The 17813-nt window shown below is 38.9% G+C and overlaps 1 protein-coding gene across 1 annotated transcript; it reads right to left on the reverse strand.

Moving 5' to 3' along the window:
• Nucleotides 1–1795: 1795 nt before the first annotated feature.
• Nucleotides 1796–17805, reverse strand: PLEKHA3 (pleckstrin homology domain containing A3). The gene is made up of 8 exons (XM_026668115.2): nt 17310–17805; nt 12547–12663; nt 11691–11846; nt 9607–9743; nt 8696–8860; nt 7929–7972; nt 5099–5214; nt 1796–3805 (listed from the first exon to the last, which is right to left on the reverse strand). The coding sequence occupies exons 1-8, from the start codon at nt 17347–17349 to the stop codon at nt 3675–3677; spliced, it is 906 nt and encodes a 301-aa protein (XP_026523900.1). The 5' UTR covers nt 17350–17805; the 3' UTR covers nt 1796–3674.
• Nucleotides 17806–17813: the final 8 nt, after the last annotated feature.

Raw genomic sequence — 17813 nt, forward strand, 5'->3', positions numbered from 1 at the left:
TACCGTAAGGTTTTAGTTTTAGTAGTAGTTTGTAATGTACTACTGAATCAAAGGCGTTACAGAAGTCTGTGTAGATTGCTTTGCCCTGATCGAGTTGTGTAGTCCATATGTTTTTGCAGTATGAGAGTTGCAGATTACAAGATAGTTTTTTTCTGAAACCAAATTGTTTATTAGAGAGTAGGTTGTTTGTCTCTAAGTGGAGGATAATGGATTGCTTAATAATTGATTCCATGACTTTACAGGTGATGCAGCATAAAGAGATTGGTCTGTAATTTTCAACTAGACTGGGGTCTTCCTTTTTGAAGATGGGGATAACCGTGGCTTGTGATCATAGTTTTGGCAAGGAGCTGGTCGTGAAAGATTTTTCGAAGATTATGCTTAGAGGTTCGGCTATGGCAGTGGATAGCTTTTTTAAGAAGTAGGCACATATTCCATCCGGTCCAATAGATAGAGATGGTTTTAGATTGCGTAGTGCTTTTTCAACATTGTCTTCTGTAAAATCGATAAGTATTAGATCATTGTAGTTGTCTGTGGTTCAACTAGGAAATACTGGGCATGATCCATTGCTGTTTACAAATACTGAGCCAAAGAATGTACTAAAGATGTTGGCTTTAATGGTGTCTTCATTACAGTCTTTACCATTAGGTCCTTTCAGGGGTGAAATGGACCTTGAGTCTTATAGTTTGTTGTTTACAAAATTGTAGAAAGAGCGGGAGGAATTGGTGCATAGGTTTTCCTCTTGTTTAATGTGATAATTGGTGCATTCAGTCTTTATCTGGTGGCATAAATTTTTGTATCGGCTTTTGAAGTTGGCAATGTGACCAGATTTGTTTTTCCGCCAAAGTGATTTCTTTTTGGATTGAAGCTTCCTTATTGTTATGGGTAATCTGTTTTTTCTGGTTTTTGGAGTTGTTATTGGTACATATAGTATCATGTCACCTGAGTCCTTCTTTTCTCCAACTGGCCAAACCCAATTCATGCAATTCCCCTGAATGATTCTACATTTGTGCTGCACTTCTGTTGCTCAGTAGATCTCTGGGATAACAGAAATTATTTAGGGGGAATATCCATGGTTTTCTCTGGTTTGGAAAAGAAAGATAGGGGAGAGTATTATGTTTGTATTAGCATTAGTACTTCAGAATGGAGTAATTATTTTAAAACTAGCTCAAAATCTCCTGAAGCTTACAGGAGACTTTGCATCCTTCAATCTCACAGTTGAGATTTACTTTGGTGGGCGTCATTTCTGACAAATCCCCATCCCAGTTGCTGGTGTTGTGTGGCTAGTATTGTGTGGTCCTATTGCTAAATGTCCATTTTGTCCACAATGTTAACATCCATCTATGACTTCATTGTGCATGAAAACAACAATGAGCCTTGCAGCTAGGGCATTTTGATCTCTCAAGCATGTTCTTTGGGTTTCTTGAGTCCAGAACTCTGATGGGCTCAATCATAGAAGCAGCAGTGATTTGTAGCCCAACTCAACAATGACAAGTTTTCTTGAGGTGCTCTTGCCATCACTCCCCTGCCCCCAGTGTAGCCTTTAGATGCCTTGGCTAGGGGTAGCAGTTGTACCTGTTGTTTTGAGAGTAGACTTGGAAAGCTAGCAAATTGGAATCAAGGTCATACCCACATTTCCCCTCAATCCACCTGGGCAAGATTCATTATGTTGCCTGGAGCACCGTACAAGCTTCAATCAAATGCATCTGAGGAGCACCAAGTTGCAAAATGTTGCTTGTATCCTTGCAATCTAATGACAGTTGGTCAAAATTTATGCAATTATAAATAAGAGAGAATGTCTGTGTAAAAACTGCATTTATTGAACACTTACATTTTTTTTAAAAAAAAGGCATTTTTATTTTTTTTAAAAAGTGCACCATGGTCAATACATTATTAACTAAATCTATTCCAAAGTGAATAAAAAACAAAAATATACATTTGAAAACACTTAACAACTTTGGACACAACCCCTCAGACATGTCTGTGCAAATGTTGCTGAACTTCAAGTCCTATTTCCTCTTTGCTCTGGCAGAAACAGAGTGGAATCACCAGAGTGCTTTCAGGCCAACCAAGCCCATGATGTACCATATATCAGGGGTCCCCAACCTTGGCAACTTTAAGATTTGTGGACTTCACCTCAGTTGGCTGAGGAATTCTGGGAGTTGAAGTCTTCAAGTCTTAAAGTTGGCAAGGTTGGGAACCCCTGCCATAGAGAGCTGCAACATGCTTAGTTAGAATTTGGCCTCCCAGCACCAACAGAGGCAAGTAGCAGGGAGTGAATAGAAGAGAGGATCTTACTGTATTTTTTCTGCTTTTCTGAGACTAGGGCCCACTATGGTGGAAGCCACCCTCCCTTTGGTATCATTAACATACATGTTCTTCTGCAAACACGAATACATTACAACAGCTGAAGAAGAGCAGACTTTATAAAGCAGCATTAAATTAAAACTTTAGTGAAAAGACACTCTGAAGATTAGTTTTGCCTAGCACTAAAAAAGAAAAGTGTGGGGATGGGGGGAAGGGGTTTGTCAGTCCAGGCAAAGGAAGCATTGTTTAACACACAAGAAGATTAAAATATGCCTCTACTTTAGGTTGCAAGCTCCCAACACTGGATGGATTCTGCCCAATTAACCTGAAAAAACAAACAAGCAAACACTGCCACAAGGCATATTTAGGGAGAAAAATCTCAACAAGAATTAAGCCTGTTTTCTTTTCATCGCAGTAACATTAAATAGGCATTTTATGGTGCAAAATGAATACATCTCTTTTAAATTGTTAAAATATCTTTAACCATATAGCATAATGCCTCGTAATTACATATGCGTGCTTAAAAAAATACTGCATACTCCATGACATATTTCTGATTGGCTATATTTTTGGGTGCAAGTCAAACAAAAAAATGCAGATGCTTTCAGCTATTAGGTTGGGATTTAATTGATCAGGTAAGCTCTAACTCAATTTAAGCACTATAAAATCTCACTGACTTCACTGCATATCCGTTTCACTTGATAGCATTGTTGTGACTTTGAAGTGTTTAATTTTGGTTGAAATATTCTTCTGATTCATTGACATTCAACCTTACTCAATGGAATTTCAGATATACTTTAAAAATCTAGACTGTACCTTTTTTTTTTAAAAAAAAGACAAAGTTGTGGATGAAAGATCACTTATGAGATACCTTTTACGAGTCATCTCAGTCTTTTAACAAACTCCATCACAAATCTGTCCTGAAATAAAGGTGCTATTACAATATGATGGGCTGCCACTGATGTTGGTGGGAAAAAGACTGTACCCAGAGGAATACCTTTCTTGGTAAAGCAACTCTGGGATTAAATTCAGCGGCTCAGACTAGGGCACAGGTTTTCCCTAATCCAGATCTGAAACCTGTTTCTCAAGGTTGGCCTGACTATCACACCCAGTAAAAAGAAGAGCAGTATTTACAAAGATGCATCCACCTATCTATTAAAAAATACCCAAACTGAAATGTTCTTTTTAGGAAAATACTTTTGCAAGTCAACTATATAAAGATAAAATACACTTCAAAGATAGTTTTTACATTATTCTATAAAGTGCAGAGAAAACCTTCACATAGGGAATCACTACTCCCTCACGATGAGAACAGAATTACAGCAGCTTTTGCATAGCATTACTCAGAGGAAGTGGGGCCTTCTCTTTCCTCAGGAGATTGGCTCAGAAAAAGTCTCTTCGGGCACTCTGGGTTTCTGAGACAGCAACAGCTTTGCTTCAGGAAAAGCCGACGGTGCCAAATTTCCATTGAGGGCTCCTCTAGAATTGAATGTTGCTAGTCCTGCAACATGAAAAGCACGCTTCAATCCATTTGCCTTTCTTTGCTTACTTTATACAAGGAGATACCATCCTATCTAAATCACAGGGCTTAAAGATGTTCCAAATGAAGCCTTAACTCTGTGTCCACATGAAGCAGGTTTTGCTTCATGTGGACACAGATACCTAGGAAACTCTTAGGCCAGATGCTTGTCCACTTAAGCAAGCATGATTTACTTGTAGAGTCCTTGATGCTCTCTGAGCTTGGTTGGGTTTTTTTTTTTGCAGACACTTCATTAACCACCTAAGTAACATCTTTGTTGCTCAAAGGGAGTGTGGTTTGCTCTCTATTTATATACAGTGGATTGCCCTGTCAGTGTACCTTACTCCCTAAATGTTTCCTAACTGGGTGATGAAATGTCTGCAGACAAACAACCAAAATCAGAGAGCACTAAGGACTCCACCATTCAGCCCTGAGCTACAAATATTTTTTTCTATTGCTATGTACTTAGGCCAGCATGAGCCTTTGGTGTGCCAAGAAGTCATCCCATGTTCTAAGTCCCACATATAAACCAAATTTCAGCATTAGATACCTTCTGAAGAAAGCTAGCATCTGGGACCTGCTCAGGTATAAAACCACATTCAGCTCGAATAGCACCCAGCCTCATGTGTTGGGAATCCTGTGTGCAACTCAGAACACTGACCACAGGAATGGACTGTCTTTGTAAGCCAGGGCTGCACAACTGGGCAGAAGCAGTGGTTACGGTGGCAGGATCATGTCACATGAAAGAGTAAGACCAGGATGTTCTTTGTGGGGGGAGGAGGATTTCTTTGTTTTTTAAAACTATCTCACTCGCAAATGGGAAATACACTGCTATGGATTTTCAGTCACTGTAGTCAGACAGGGATGAGAGGCTATAAAAAAGAGACTTGAGAACTCACACTGTACAATTCTTTATCTTGATCTTCTCCTTCACGCAATAAGAAACACCACTGCGTTTAATTTTAACTTAAGATATACATAATGGGCACATAGGAAAAGTGCCACTGCTTAACATCAATAACGAAGTTAGGAAAAAATATCTCTCTGAATTGCCACTTCAGTGTTTCTTGCACACTTTTTCACTGCTTATGGCATTGTGCCTGTTCTCTATCTTTAACAAACTACTGAATCCATCTTAGCTGAATGAGTGTGGTATAAGAAGAGTTGCTGTAATTTATTTTGATATTCACTGTTATTCTAGCAAAAACACAGACAAAGGTGTAAGAAAAATGAGTACAAAGTAATGACAACATCCATAAGGTCATATGTCCTTACTGTCTGTATCTTCAAAGGGAACATCTATGGAAGGTTCTGTATCTGAGACTGTTCTTCTCCACCGGTGGGAAAGCTGATGGGAAGACACATTTGGTTCTTTTCCAAAGCGACTGCTCCTAAAATTAAAGTATTGCACAAGCTATGACATGTTTTTAAGACACACGGTTCTCTTGGGTTTATTAATCTTGTTTGTAAATCCCTGGCATATATTGCCAAAAAAAAAAAAAAAAATACTGCAAAAGATGAAAAGGTGAAGAATCACTTCAGGTTAAACATAAATAGTCTGCTAAGGAATTAAACTAGATGGTGCACAAAATTCCCAAATATCATTTTGAAGATTTGGGTGGCATGGCTATTTATGGTATGATGAAGTTAAAGTTAATACAGATTTTAATAAACACTTCATTAAGCATGCCCTATTGAGGTTCTAAAAGTTATAAAACAATACTGACTCCCAAATTCCTCTACAGGTACCACCCGAGAAGCTTTTTTTAGAAGAGAAAAGATAGTTACACAAACTTGGCTGACCTATGCTGATTTATTAAATTTTTGAAGAAGGATCTAAATTAAAATCAAGAAAAGAACTGTAAACAGAAAGTCATACTTGTCAATAGTTTGCTCATGTTCAATTGACAGAAAGGTTTAAAATGGACAATTGTGATTTTTACAAATGAGAAAAGTGAATTTAAATTGGATTTGTGAACCAGTAATGAACATGTTGTTTGAAAATGAATATGTTAAGACTGTATGATTAGATGGGCAAAATAATATTTGATCAGTAGGAGACTATGTGCTGCAAAGAACTGAAATTTACATTGAATTGTAGTTTGAAAGATAATTTTTATAAGATGTTGTATGGTTGGTATCTGGTTCTAACACCTTTAACCCGCTAAATTGTTGTAGGTGCTTAAGAGAGTGTCAAATACATGATGCGAATGCAAAGTGAGGTACTTTTTATCATCTTTAATGGACATGTAAGAAAACTAACAATACCGGAATCCGATATGTATTTTAATCCAGAGAATTCTTAAAATAAATGTACAACTGAAATCAGAAAATTTTCTTTTAGGCTTGATGGCTAAACAGACTGAAAGAAAACATGGGACTTTGTTTTTATACATGATAACCACAGCGAGATTTCTGTATGCAAGGAGTTAGAAAGCTCTACAAATTCCTAGAATAGAAGAATGGATGGTGAAGCCCATGCAATTGGCTGAGATGATAAAACTGACTACTTTGATAAAAGAAAAGAGCTTGTCCAGCTTTGTTTCAATAGTACTTGGAAACCACTTTTGGATTTTTTGCTTGAAACTTAAAGAAATGAAACTTTAATTTTGGAATTTATTACAACTGATTATAGAAATGCTACGTATTATTGTTAAGAGGTCAATATATTTTATATTTGTATCTGTACCAAAGAAAGTTAGAAATTATTCTTTCATTTTTTTCCTTTTCTCTGAAAATTCTCCTAATTCTGCTCTTTTCTGAGCTTTTCTTTTTCTAACTTCTATTTTTCTATTTTTCTATTTTTTTGTATTTTATCTTTTGTTGAAATTTAATAGTTTTTCTCAAAATATCAAAAATTAACAACTAGCATTTTGCATAGCATTCAATACAAGGTAAAGAAAATGAAAAACAAATTTATGACCCATGCTCAAAATTATGGACAGTGCAGCACCCCTGTCCCATGATCAAAATTCAGGCACTTGGCAACTGCCCACATTTACAATTGCAGGGGCACTTTAACTTCCCCCACATGCCTAGCTTCACACACACACACACACACACACACACCTTGACCTTTTGGCCACCCTGCATAATATCTTCATCTGGGAAGCTTCCCCCATGCCAGCAAGCCTTAATTCACTCAGCTTCCTTCTCAGTTCCTCGCACTGACCCTCTGCTTTTTGTGCCTGGCTGCTAAAGCAGAAGCACCTTGCTGCCTTTTGCTGTTTCTTTTTCGGATCCATGACCGCTCTGTTCCCCAGGGGGCTCCAGCTTCTTACATAGCTTCCCAGCCCACCCTAGCAGTACGGTGCCAAGATGCAGCACCCATGAAGCCTAGCAAGCACCAGCAGGCAGCATAGCTTTATAAAGACAGCACTCATGGAATCACCGGTAGGAAACATTTGCTGGAGAAACTGGGTCTGACAAGGGAACGTCAAAGGCAGTGAGATGCTCCAACTGCAGCAGCTGGGCACAAAAAGGCAAACAGTTGGTGTAGGGAATTGGGAGAGAAGGCAGCTAAACAAACAAACTTACTGGCATTTGCTAGGGCAAGCTGGGCAGTTCTGGATGTAGGGTGGCCAAAGGGCAGAGATAGGGGAGAGATAGGTGAATGGAGTGAGTTGGAGGCAGTTCTGTAACTTATTGAGGCTTGGGGCTGGGAGGGGCCAAGCCCAGAATGCATTGGATTGGGGTGGGTACTCATTTATCAAGTCTTTGTTAACAACCACAATGACAGTGCTGGGATTGCCGTAGTACACCAGCCAGTCATGTGATATATCACTTTTGAGTGCCCTGATTTACAAGGTCATAACTGTGAACTGTCACTAAATGAGGACTGCCTGTACAAAACAGAAATGTCATAGTGATTTCAATCGAGTCATGAATTAATTTTCAATTATATCACGTAAGAGAAACTCATCAGAACCACATTTTTCCAAAATTAATGTGAGATTATATGGGGCAACAGGCTGTGAATTTCAATTGCCAGACCATGGAGCATTCTTATTTATTTGGGATCAGACAATCTCTCACAATGTGGTTAAGTGAACCTTAACATAATAGTTCTAATTTGTTTAAATTTGGAATAATATTTAATACTTACCTCTCAAGGGTACAAGTTCCAGGATGGCTAACAGAACGTTTCATCTAAAAAATAATGCAAGTAATAAAGCAGGTTATTATAGATTTCAAAATATAAAACAGATTATAGATTTTGAAATCATAAATTGTTTCTTAGTCTATTTCTAATGAAATATTATTTTAAAATATGTATATAGAATGTTTTTTCAAAACGTACTGGGAGGAACATGCATTATATGAACGTAAATAACATGGCATTTATAACATAATTTTTAAAAAAATACATTATTGTTTTTATTGTTGGTTTTAATATTTAGTTTCTCAACCATAAGGAGACCTTGAAGCACTATGTTTAAGTAAATGAGGATTAATAGGCTAGGTCTAGACTCTTGTGCTTTAGAGGTTACCAGGTCTTCAGAAGATATCATGGTTGCTTGGAAGGGAATAGTCAGTCATGGAGGTCCTCAATTTCCATTAAACTCCATAGGTTATCTTGGTTTTTTGCTCATAGACAAATATTATGGAGTTTATTGGGCAGTAAAAGTATGAGGTAATATCTTCCCCAACAAGCAAGATTGTTATCAGAAGTACATGTTTCTAAAACAAGGCATTTAAGAATAGGCAAGTGTTCCTGATAAGGTCTGAGACTTTCTTAACTTTGGGCAGAGGCCTAGCCTGGTGACCTGAACTAGAACAGCACTGAGGAACTGTATGCTAGCTTATCCCCTATTGCTCCCTCCCAAAGTTCCCCAAATGTTCAGGAATGTTTGACATTAAAGAATATCTAACCATTTGCACAGGTGAAGGAGACACAGGAGAAACTAAAGGATCAGGATGAGGCAATGGAAACATCTCCGGCTTAAATTTGGCATTTGCTATTTTCACACATTCTTCAAGTGTAGTGATAAATGTGTCACAGGTGGCACTGAGCAAGGAAGAAGCTTCATTCATATTCTGAAAACAAAAGGAAAGAGCAGATATTGAAAACTTTTTCCTAGCAAAACTTTTCACCAATTTAACTGTAATTTAATTGCCAACCAGAAATTGTAACTGCTGATTTGTAGGGACTTAATTTACTTTGATGAACACCAAACATTTTTCTAACAGCTGGGTGGGGTGCAGATGTTGACTGTACCACCTCAGACACTTTTGTTCTGGTAAACTTTGTTTATGTCATGATAAAAAAATTATTAAATATTAAAAAAGAGAAAGAAAGGGCAGCTTTCCAGTTGGCAAACTGGAGAAGTCCAAGCCAACATATTCATTATCAATACAGAAGCACATGAACAGTGCAAGGAGCTGGAGCTAATGAACTAAAGGGCCTCTAACATTAACTCTGTGAGTCAATGTTTATATTTCTTGCAAGTGAACCTGAAATGCATCCCCTGAACAAGAGATGGCAGATTTTATTTCTCTTTTCCATTGCAGCAGGGATGGTATTCCTCCCTTGCTTTGATATAAAAGATTGCAAAAGCAATTATTCAGGATTGTATCACAACAACTACCGGTAATTAACCTTATAGAGAAAATCGAAGAACTGTTACCTCCTGAGAACAAAGATCTCTCAATTTATTAAATACAAATTTAATGGCTTTCAGGCTTTGGAAATGGACTTTGATTGTAGCAGACAAATATGAAAAAAAAAGGCTCAAAGAGCTACTGGCTTTTATATTTACACAAATTCAAACAATTAATATTACCTCAATGCTTGGTGTGGAATGATTCCCATCATGATGTACATATTCTTGTATTGTATGGACCTGCTGCATCAAGAGATCACAATAGAGGCGCAGTTCAGACATTTTGGTTTTTAGAGATTCGTTGGTTTCACTTATTTCTGGAAGAATACCAACAAACAAAAACTTAATAATCATGGTAATAATTGCCCTCCTCAAAAATAAAAATCAATATTCACATTTAATCTCATTCAAATTGATTGCAACTTGTTAAACTTGTTAAACTTCTGCTCTTTTTGCCAGTTTCCAATTTTACCTCTATTTTATAGTTCTTCATAAATCCATTTTTTTTCCAATGGTCCTACTAAATGTGCAGAATATCCTAAATAACTGTTTTGATACACCCTAAAAAAGTGACTGATGGCTATGTTGGTTCCACTGAAAATGGAGATGCTATCTTACACAGAAAACAGTATTACTGTATATAGCTCAATTTTGCCTTATTTTATTTATATTATTTATGTCCAACTGCAGTATCAATTTAAAATCTGCAGTCTTCTTAAGTATCTGGGTTCTCTGAATGGGAGGATTCCAAGAACTATTATCCAATTTTTCTTCATCCAACTGACACATTGTAATCTATTATACAGTAGAGGTAATCCTCGACTTACAATAGTTTATTTAGTGACTGTTTGAAGTTACAATAGCACTGAAAAAAGTGACTTATGACTGTTTTTCACACTTATGACCATTGTGGCAACCCCATTGTCACATGATCAAAATTCAGGCACTTGGCAACTCGCTCAGATGATCACAGTGTCCCAGGTCATGTGAACCCCTTTTGTGATCTTCAGACAGTCATTAGGAAGCCAGATTCATTAAACAACCGTGTTACTAATTTAACAACAGCAGTGATTCACTTATCAACAACAAAAAGGTGAACAACCTTTCCAACAACAGCAAAACTAGCAACTTCAATATCACTCAGCTAATTTATAACGCTGAAATTCCCAAAATATTTATGATGGGATGGAGAGGAAACACCCAATATAGCCTATGACAGTGTGCACCTCAGTCACACATTCATCCCTCTTGTGAAGCAGTCTATGGTAGAGGATTTCCATCTAGTGGAAAGAACGCTGTAGAGTCCCCAGCTGCACACTGTTTGGGAAGCCCTATTTGTATACATTTCTGTCTATGTAGGACTCTTTCACATTAACAATGGAGGCATGCATCAATGATAGGAGTGGGACACCAGAACATTCTGCAACAGTTCCCAGGGTCTGCAGAACTAGAAACCAACCAATCCTTTGCTTCCAGGTGGAAAGAGCAAGGGCCACTCTGTGTAAGAATAGTATAATAAATCACTCTGGGCCCTTTTACTTGACTAATGCTTGTTTTCCTCTTCTCTATATATGTTTGCACTTCTTTTTGAATCAGATCTATTATATTATGAATCTGCAACAGTAAATGTCTTAATTTTGAGTGCCTGAAGACTATAAAAGTGCCTAGAAGTTTCAAACCAAGATGATTAGGAGGCTGGAGGCTGAAACATATGAAGAACATTTGCAGGAATTGGGTATGGCTAGTCTAGTGAAAAGGAGGACTATGAGTGTCATGATGTATTCCAATATTTGAGGGACTGCCCCAAAGAACAGGGGTCAACTTATTCTCCAGAACACCTGAGGGCAGGATAAGAAGCAATGGATTGAAACTAATCAAAGAGAAAAGCAACCTAGAACTAAGGAGAAATTTCCTAACAGTGAGAACAACTAACCAGTGGAATGGCTTGCCTTCCAAAGTTATGGGTATTCCATCACTGGAGGCTTTTAAGAAGAAATTGGAGAGTCATTTGTCCCAAATGGTATAGGCTTTCCTGCTTGAGCAGGGGATTGGACTAGAAGACTTCCAAGGTGCCTTCCAATTCTGTTATTTTATTAAGCAAAGCCATATGGCTACAAAAGCTCCCCAACTGTTCAACATGTAGGAAGTGAATCATGGTGCTTTCTTACCATGAAAGAAAAAGAAATAAAATTACATGTACCTTTTGATGATTTTGAAGAAAGTAGCTTTTAAGAATTCCATAATATTTTAGAAAACATACGCACCTTTTTCTTTTTTAGTTTTGGCATCAGTCAGGCAAGCTTTGGAACTCCCAAGGGCTACTAGCCACCTTTGTCGCTCAGCAGCGTTAACAGCTTTCATGTAGAAATGCTGTTCTCCTGGAATTATTAGCTCCATTCTGGTACTATCTGTAGGATGAACTTAGGAAAAAGAGAAAATGTAAAATAAGCTTATACATTTTCTAAAATGACCTAGAATAAGAAAAGTGTTAGCTAAATAAAATTTATGCATTCATATATTAAATTTAACTGCCTATCACCCACACAGAGACACTCTGGGTGATGTACAATTTAATCTATTTAATAAAAGATTTTTTAAAATTAGGATTATTTTTTTTAATATAAAATGTGTTGCTTTAGGTAAAGGATTGACAAAGCAGTGCACCAATTCACATGGCATTGCAGAAGGACAACATAAATATATATTTCTGTAATTACTGCTGTTCTGCTTCTGTGATATTAACATATATTTCATTCTTCAGATTCAAGGGTTTGTATTCAAAGGTAGTCTACACTTAACTTAGATGTTTTCTGTGTTTCATTAAAAACTGCCACCAAAGGCAGGTGCACTTAGTAGAATCAGGAATAGAAGCAGACATGCTTTTAAACTAAGTCAAAAGAGATCTCAAGGACATGTTCAGTCTTGGAAACTATGTTTAGTTCCAGAATTGAGCTCCTGTCATTTCTTAGAATCCTTCTTATCCTCCAAAGTTGTTATGGCTCCATATTGTGTGTTCCTATGAGTAAGCAATTTAGAACCAGAAAAACCTGTATACCACTATGCCTTAGCACTGATAACTGCACAGACCAAAATAAAATAAAAGGCAAATGCTAATCTTACCTTTGATTTCACAAACGGCCATCTTTATACTTCCTTTGCTGCCTTTACAAACATCATCCTGTGAATCATAGTAGGACAGTATCCCATTATCCAGAACAAACCAGCGAGGCTTCCAACCTAAGAAAATAGCAGAAACCAACGTTCATCTGTTTTGCTACAAATATATTTTTCACATACTCTGCAACACCATCCTTCATACAGAATTTACAGCTGAAAGAAAGATTCATGTTCATTCACATTATGTTTGGGAATAAATGACATCATTTTCATAACATACATAGACTAACCTACATTTTGAAAATTATTTATTAGGCAGGTAGAAAAACTTAAATAGCTCATCTAAAGAATTTTAAATTGCTGACAAATTTCACTTCTGCAGTTCACTCTGCTGGCATAGATGGACATATTAAGTTTATGTATCTGATGTTTTAAAAGATTTATGCAGCTGTCATATTATATAAAGTAGCTCTAGGTGGCTAACAACAAATAGACTAATTATAGATTTCTTTTTCCAAACAACAAATAGACAGATAACAAGATACAAAAAAATCTTTTGATATCATCAAGCACCATAACAATCTCATTAAACCTCCAGTACAGGGCTCATCTTAACAGTCTTTGAGAAGGCAAGGAGGTTTGGCACCCTTCACTTCAGAGGGGAAGCAGATCCACAGGTTAGGCACATCTACAAAATGTTTTCCAGATGATAAGAGTCTAGTGGAGTAGAGAGATGTCCCTCTGGGAGAGGAAGATAACTGATAACTGGCCCCATACCATTGGCCCCATGCCACATAGGCTTTAAAAGTGATAACTAGAATCTTGAAAGAAGCTCATTCAGCTGGTGCAACAGTGGCCTAACATGGTTCACCTGTGGGGTGTCCAGAATTGCACACACTGATGCGTTCTGGATTGGATGAAATCTCCAGTTGCAGGTGGCTTTACAGGTCAGCCCCATGTAGGGTACACTGCAATAGTCCAAATGGGAAATGACCTGGGCATGACTGACCATGAGCAGGATCTCCCAGTCTTACAATGATGCAGCTGACACACAAGCTAAGTCTGTGCAAAGGCCCCTCTGGACATGACTGCCATCTCTAGTGTAGAAAGACCTCCAAATTGTGCAGCAATCTTGTCAAAAATGCAATAAGTAACTCTTTAGATCCAGGAGTCCCAAAACCCAGAGACACTCTGGCTTGCTAGAGTCATGTAGCCAATTTCTTTCCATCCAGATCCACATCCTTCGGGGTCTGGGTAAGCACTTAAATGGCATCTTTTGTCCAGCCTGGGCTTTCTACTTAATAAAACAGAGTTTAAGAAAACCTTTGAAAAAATAATATTTTTAACTAGCAACATCTACAGCAGGGGTGGCAAACTCGATTTCATTGAGGGCCCATTAGGGTTGTGTTTGACCTCAGAGAGCCGGGATGGGTGTGGCCAGGGTGGGTGTGGCCAGCTCAACATCACAGGTGTCAGGGATGCCTCCATTTTTAGCTGCGACAGTCTCCTGCAACCTTCTGCCAGCAAAAGAGCTCAATTTTCACTGGCAGAGGCACTGCGGGCCAGCCCTTTGCTGTTTCCAGGGTAGCTCTGCGGGCCAGATCTAAGCACCCCGTGGGCCGCATCCGTCCCACAGGCCTTGCGTTTGACATCCCTGATCTACAGAGTATATGTGTGTTGGTGGGGGGGAGTTAAAATCTACAAGATGAACAACACAGGTTAACTCTTTTGTATGTGTCAATGCTGCACACATATACAAAAGGGACAGAGTTTAGATTGTGACACCCATCACAATCCACCCAGCACCTTTTAATCCTTTCCAACTGAAGCAAATCAGATCAAAGCAGTTGCTTTTAAAGAGATCATCTTAAAAGGTACTGACATTTTAGCATGTGCAGCTTTATTTACATTCCATTAATTCAGTGAACAAATGCTGAAGATTATCCTAGAGGGGATGAATTCTGAATTGCTTCTTCAGATACTTCTGGCAAGGCCAAATGATCTCAGTGGGCAAGACCAGGACTCTTGCATCTGAAAGCCCATTGCCAGATATAATCTGGCCAGGAAAAAGAGCCTAGGTTTCAAATTGAGAGGCTCATGGCTCCTTTCTAGTCCTACTCTTAGATCTTTGTCTCTATAGACTAATTATAAATATATATAATTTTTTTGATAAAGACAGTTAATTCTCCATCAATATTTCTGTCATTTTTCCTCTTGTTTATGGATGGATGGAATATAGTATAAATATATATGTTATATCGTGAGAACATGTCCCATTTAAATATGTACTGAAAAGCACAATTAAAAATTAATGTGAAGGATTCTAAAAAGCAGATACAATATAATTGATGCTCAACCTAGAAATACAATAAAGGTCTCGTTTGAAATATAAAAACACAGACATTCTTTACTATGTTAAATTACAAAGTAATATTTGAAATACCTATTTTAAAAAGAACCCCATGCTTTCCATATCTTATGTTACAGATATAGAACCAAGCCGTCGCTGGAGAAGACTCTGTAATTAGGGCTTACTAGGAGCTGAAACAAAAGGCTCCTCTGCAATTATTTCCGCTCCTGCCATATCATGTAAGGGACTGAAGGAATCATAAGGAAGCAAAGGTAAAAGTTTGAAAGATATCAATACCTAACTAGCATCCATGTGCTATCAAGCCCAATTTAACAATTTCCATATATTGCAAGAAAGGGACAACAGTATCAACCAAAAGCAGTCAAGCCAAAGCCCTGATTAAGCAATTTATGGCTGTCATTGCACCAATCAGCAAAGCTGTCTAGTTCTGGATGCAAATAAGGCTTTACTTACAGTTCATTTAATGACTGTTCAAAGTTACAACAGTACTGAAAATAGTAACTTTTGACCACTTTTCACACTTATGACCATTGCAGCACCCCAATGGTCATGTGCTTTACATTCAGATGTTGAGAACAGACTCATATTTATGATGGCAGCAGAGCTCAGGAGTCATTTTGCAACCATGTTACTAATTTAACAACTGAAGCAATTCACTTAACAAATGTGGCAAAAAAAGTCATCAAATGGGACAGATTCACTTAATAAATTAAGAACATAAATTTTGGGCTCAATTGTGGTTTTATATTGAGGATCTGTATATATAATTGAGACCAATGTATACCTTAGTCAGAGACAGTTAGCTGCTGGTATATGAACTAAGAACATAAATGTGTCAAAACAGTTAAGTGTTCTTTCTTTTGCATCTCACTTGCAGCATTTAACCGCAATATGTGATGCCTGTATTTATTTTACTATGTATTCTTCATTAATACAAACGCACACACGCACATATTAGAATATATTTTTTCATTTGTTTAGGATTTGGGGGGGAGAGGGGTTAAAATACTTCCAGAATATTAACTATCTCTTTTGGGAGTTGTGGCAAGAAAAGTTGTAAAATGGGACAAAACTCATGATACGATTCTCACTCAAAAACGTAGATTTTGCGCTCAGTTGTGGTCCTAAGGACTACATGCTGGGACTGATGGGAATTGGAGTCCAGAATCTGAAACGCTACAGGTGCTACATCCGGGCTGTGCCTTTCCATCTCCCTGTACTCTCTCCTCAGCCAACCGCCCTGCCTTTTCCTACAGGACTTTGACCAGGCAACGCCTCGCGTCCCTTTCCCTCATATCCAGAGGCTGGTGCCGTTCCTTTTCTCCCCCGCCCCGCCTGCTTCGTTCGGTGGCGGGGTAGGGGTGGGAGAGTCCGCGCCTTATTCCTCCTCGGCGTCTTCGAAGGACAACGAGCAGCCCAGGCCGCGGGGCCAACGGACAGGGCAGACCAGGCCCACGCGCGACTGACGCATTCCTCCCTCCCTCCCTCCCTCCCTCCCGCGCCCGAGGGCAGGCACGCGGGATAACTTACCTGTGAGGTAGTCCCGAAGGTGCTTTTTTTCCCCCCCCCACCCGAGACAACTAACCAGACTTCCTGGTTTTTTTTTTCCCCCTTTGAATACGTTTTGCTTCTCCTCCAAGAAGCTTCTTCAGCTCAAGAAGAAGCTGAAGAAGCTTCTTGAAGGAGAAGCGAAACGTCTTCAAAAGAAAAACCAGTCCGGCTTTAGTTGCCACTTGGGAAGAAGAAGAAGAAGAAGAAGAAGAAGAAGAAGAAGAAGAAGAAGAAGAAGAAGAAGAAGAAGAAGAAGAGAAGAAGAAGAAGAAGAAGAAGAAGAAGAAGAAGAAGAAGAAGAAGAAGAAGAAGAAGAAGAAGAAGAAGAAGAAGAAGAAGAAGAAGAAGAAGAAGAAGAAGAAGAAGAAGAAGAAGAAGAAGAAGAAGAAGAAGAAGAAGAAGAAGAAGAAGAAGAAGAAGAAGAAGAAGAAGAAGAAGAAGAAGAAGAAGAAGAAGAAGAAGAAGAAGAAGAAGAAGAAGAAGAAGAAGAAGAAGAAGAAGAAGAAGAAGAAGAAGAAGAAGAAGAAGAAGAAGAAGAAGAAGAAGAAGAAGAAGAAGAAGAAGAAGAAGAAGAAGAAGAAGAAGAAGAAGAAGAAGAAGAAGAAGAAGAAGAAGAAGAAGAAGAAGAAGAAGAAGAAGAAAGAAGAAGAAGAAGAAGAAGAAGAAGAAGAAGAAGAAGAAGAAGAAGAAGAAGAAGAAGAAGAAGAAGAAGAAGAAGAAGAAGAAGAAGAAGAAGAAGAAGAAGAAGAAGAAGAAGAAGAAGAAGAAGAAGAAGAAGAAGAAAACGCACCTTCGGGACAACCTCGACCTGGCTAACTTGAAGAACCTCCCTAGATATCTATACCTGTGAGGTAATTCGTCCACTTGTACAAGACGCCTTCCATCGTTCAGAAGAGCCGCCGCGCCTGGCGCACCATCCTGCTCGGCCGCCTCCTCCTTCGAGAGCGGCGCCGGCAAGGACAGCCCTCCTCGCGCCCCGCAGCCTTCCAAAACACCGGCGGCGACAACAGAGCAGAAAGAGGAGGAGGAGGAGGAGGAGGCGGAATCCGCGATGGGCATGGAGGGCTGAGAGGCTTAGCTCGAAAGGCAGCCTCCGCCGCCGCCGTCACCGCCTTTGGGACCCAAGGCTGCTGTGAGAGACGCGGCTGCCCAGGCGGTTTTGAAGTCACTCATTGCCCGTCTCTGAGGAAACAAAACAATGAACGACGTCTCTCCCCGGGGCTCGGCTCGCCTGCCTCCTCGGTCGGTCCACTTGCTCGCTCGCTCGCTAGCCTTCGCCTTTCCCTCCCCCTTTCCCGGACCTCTGCGTTTGGTGCCATCGACCCTGACGTCCCATGTACTTCCTGGA

This window comes from Notechis scutatus, chromosome 1, assembly GCF_049901735.1.
Source record: "Notechis scutatus isolate UNSWTSFEM ecotype Mainland chromosome 1, rNotScu1.2, whole genome shotgun sequence".
Taxonomy (NCBI): Eukaryota; Metazoa; Chordata; class Lepidosauria; order Squamata; family Elapidae; genus Notechis; species Notechis scutatus.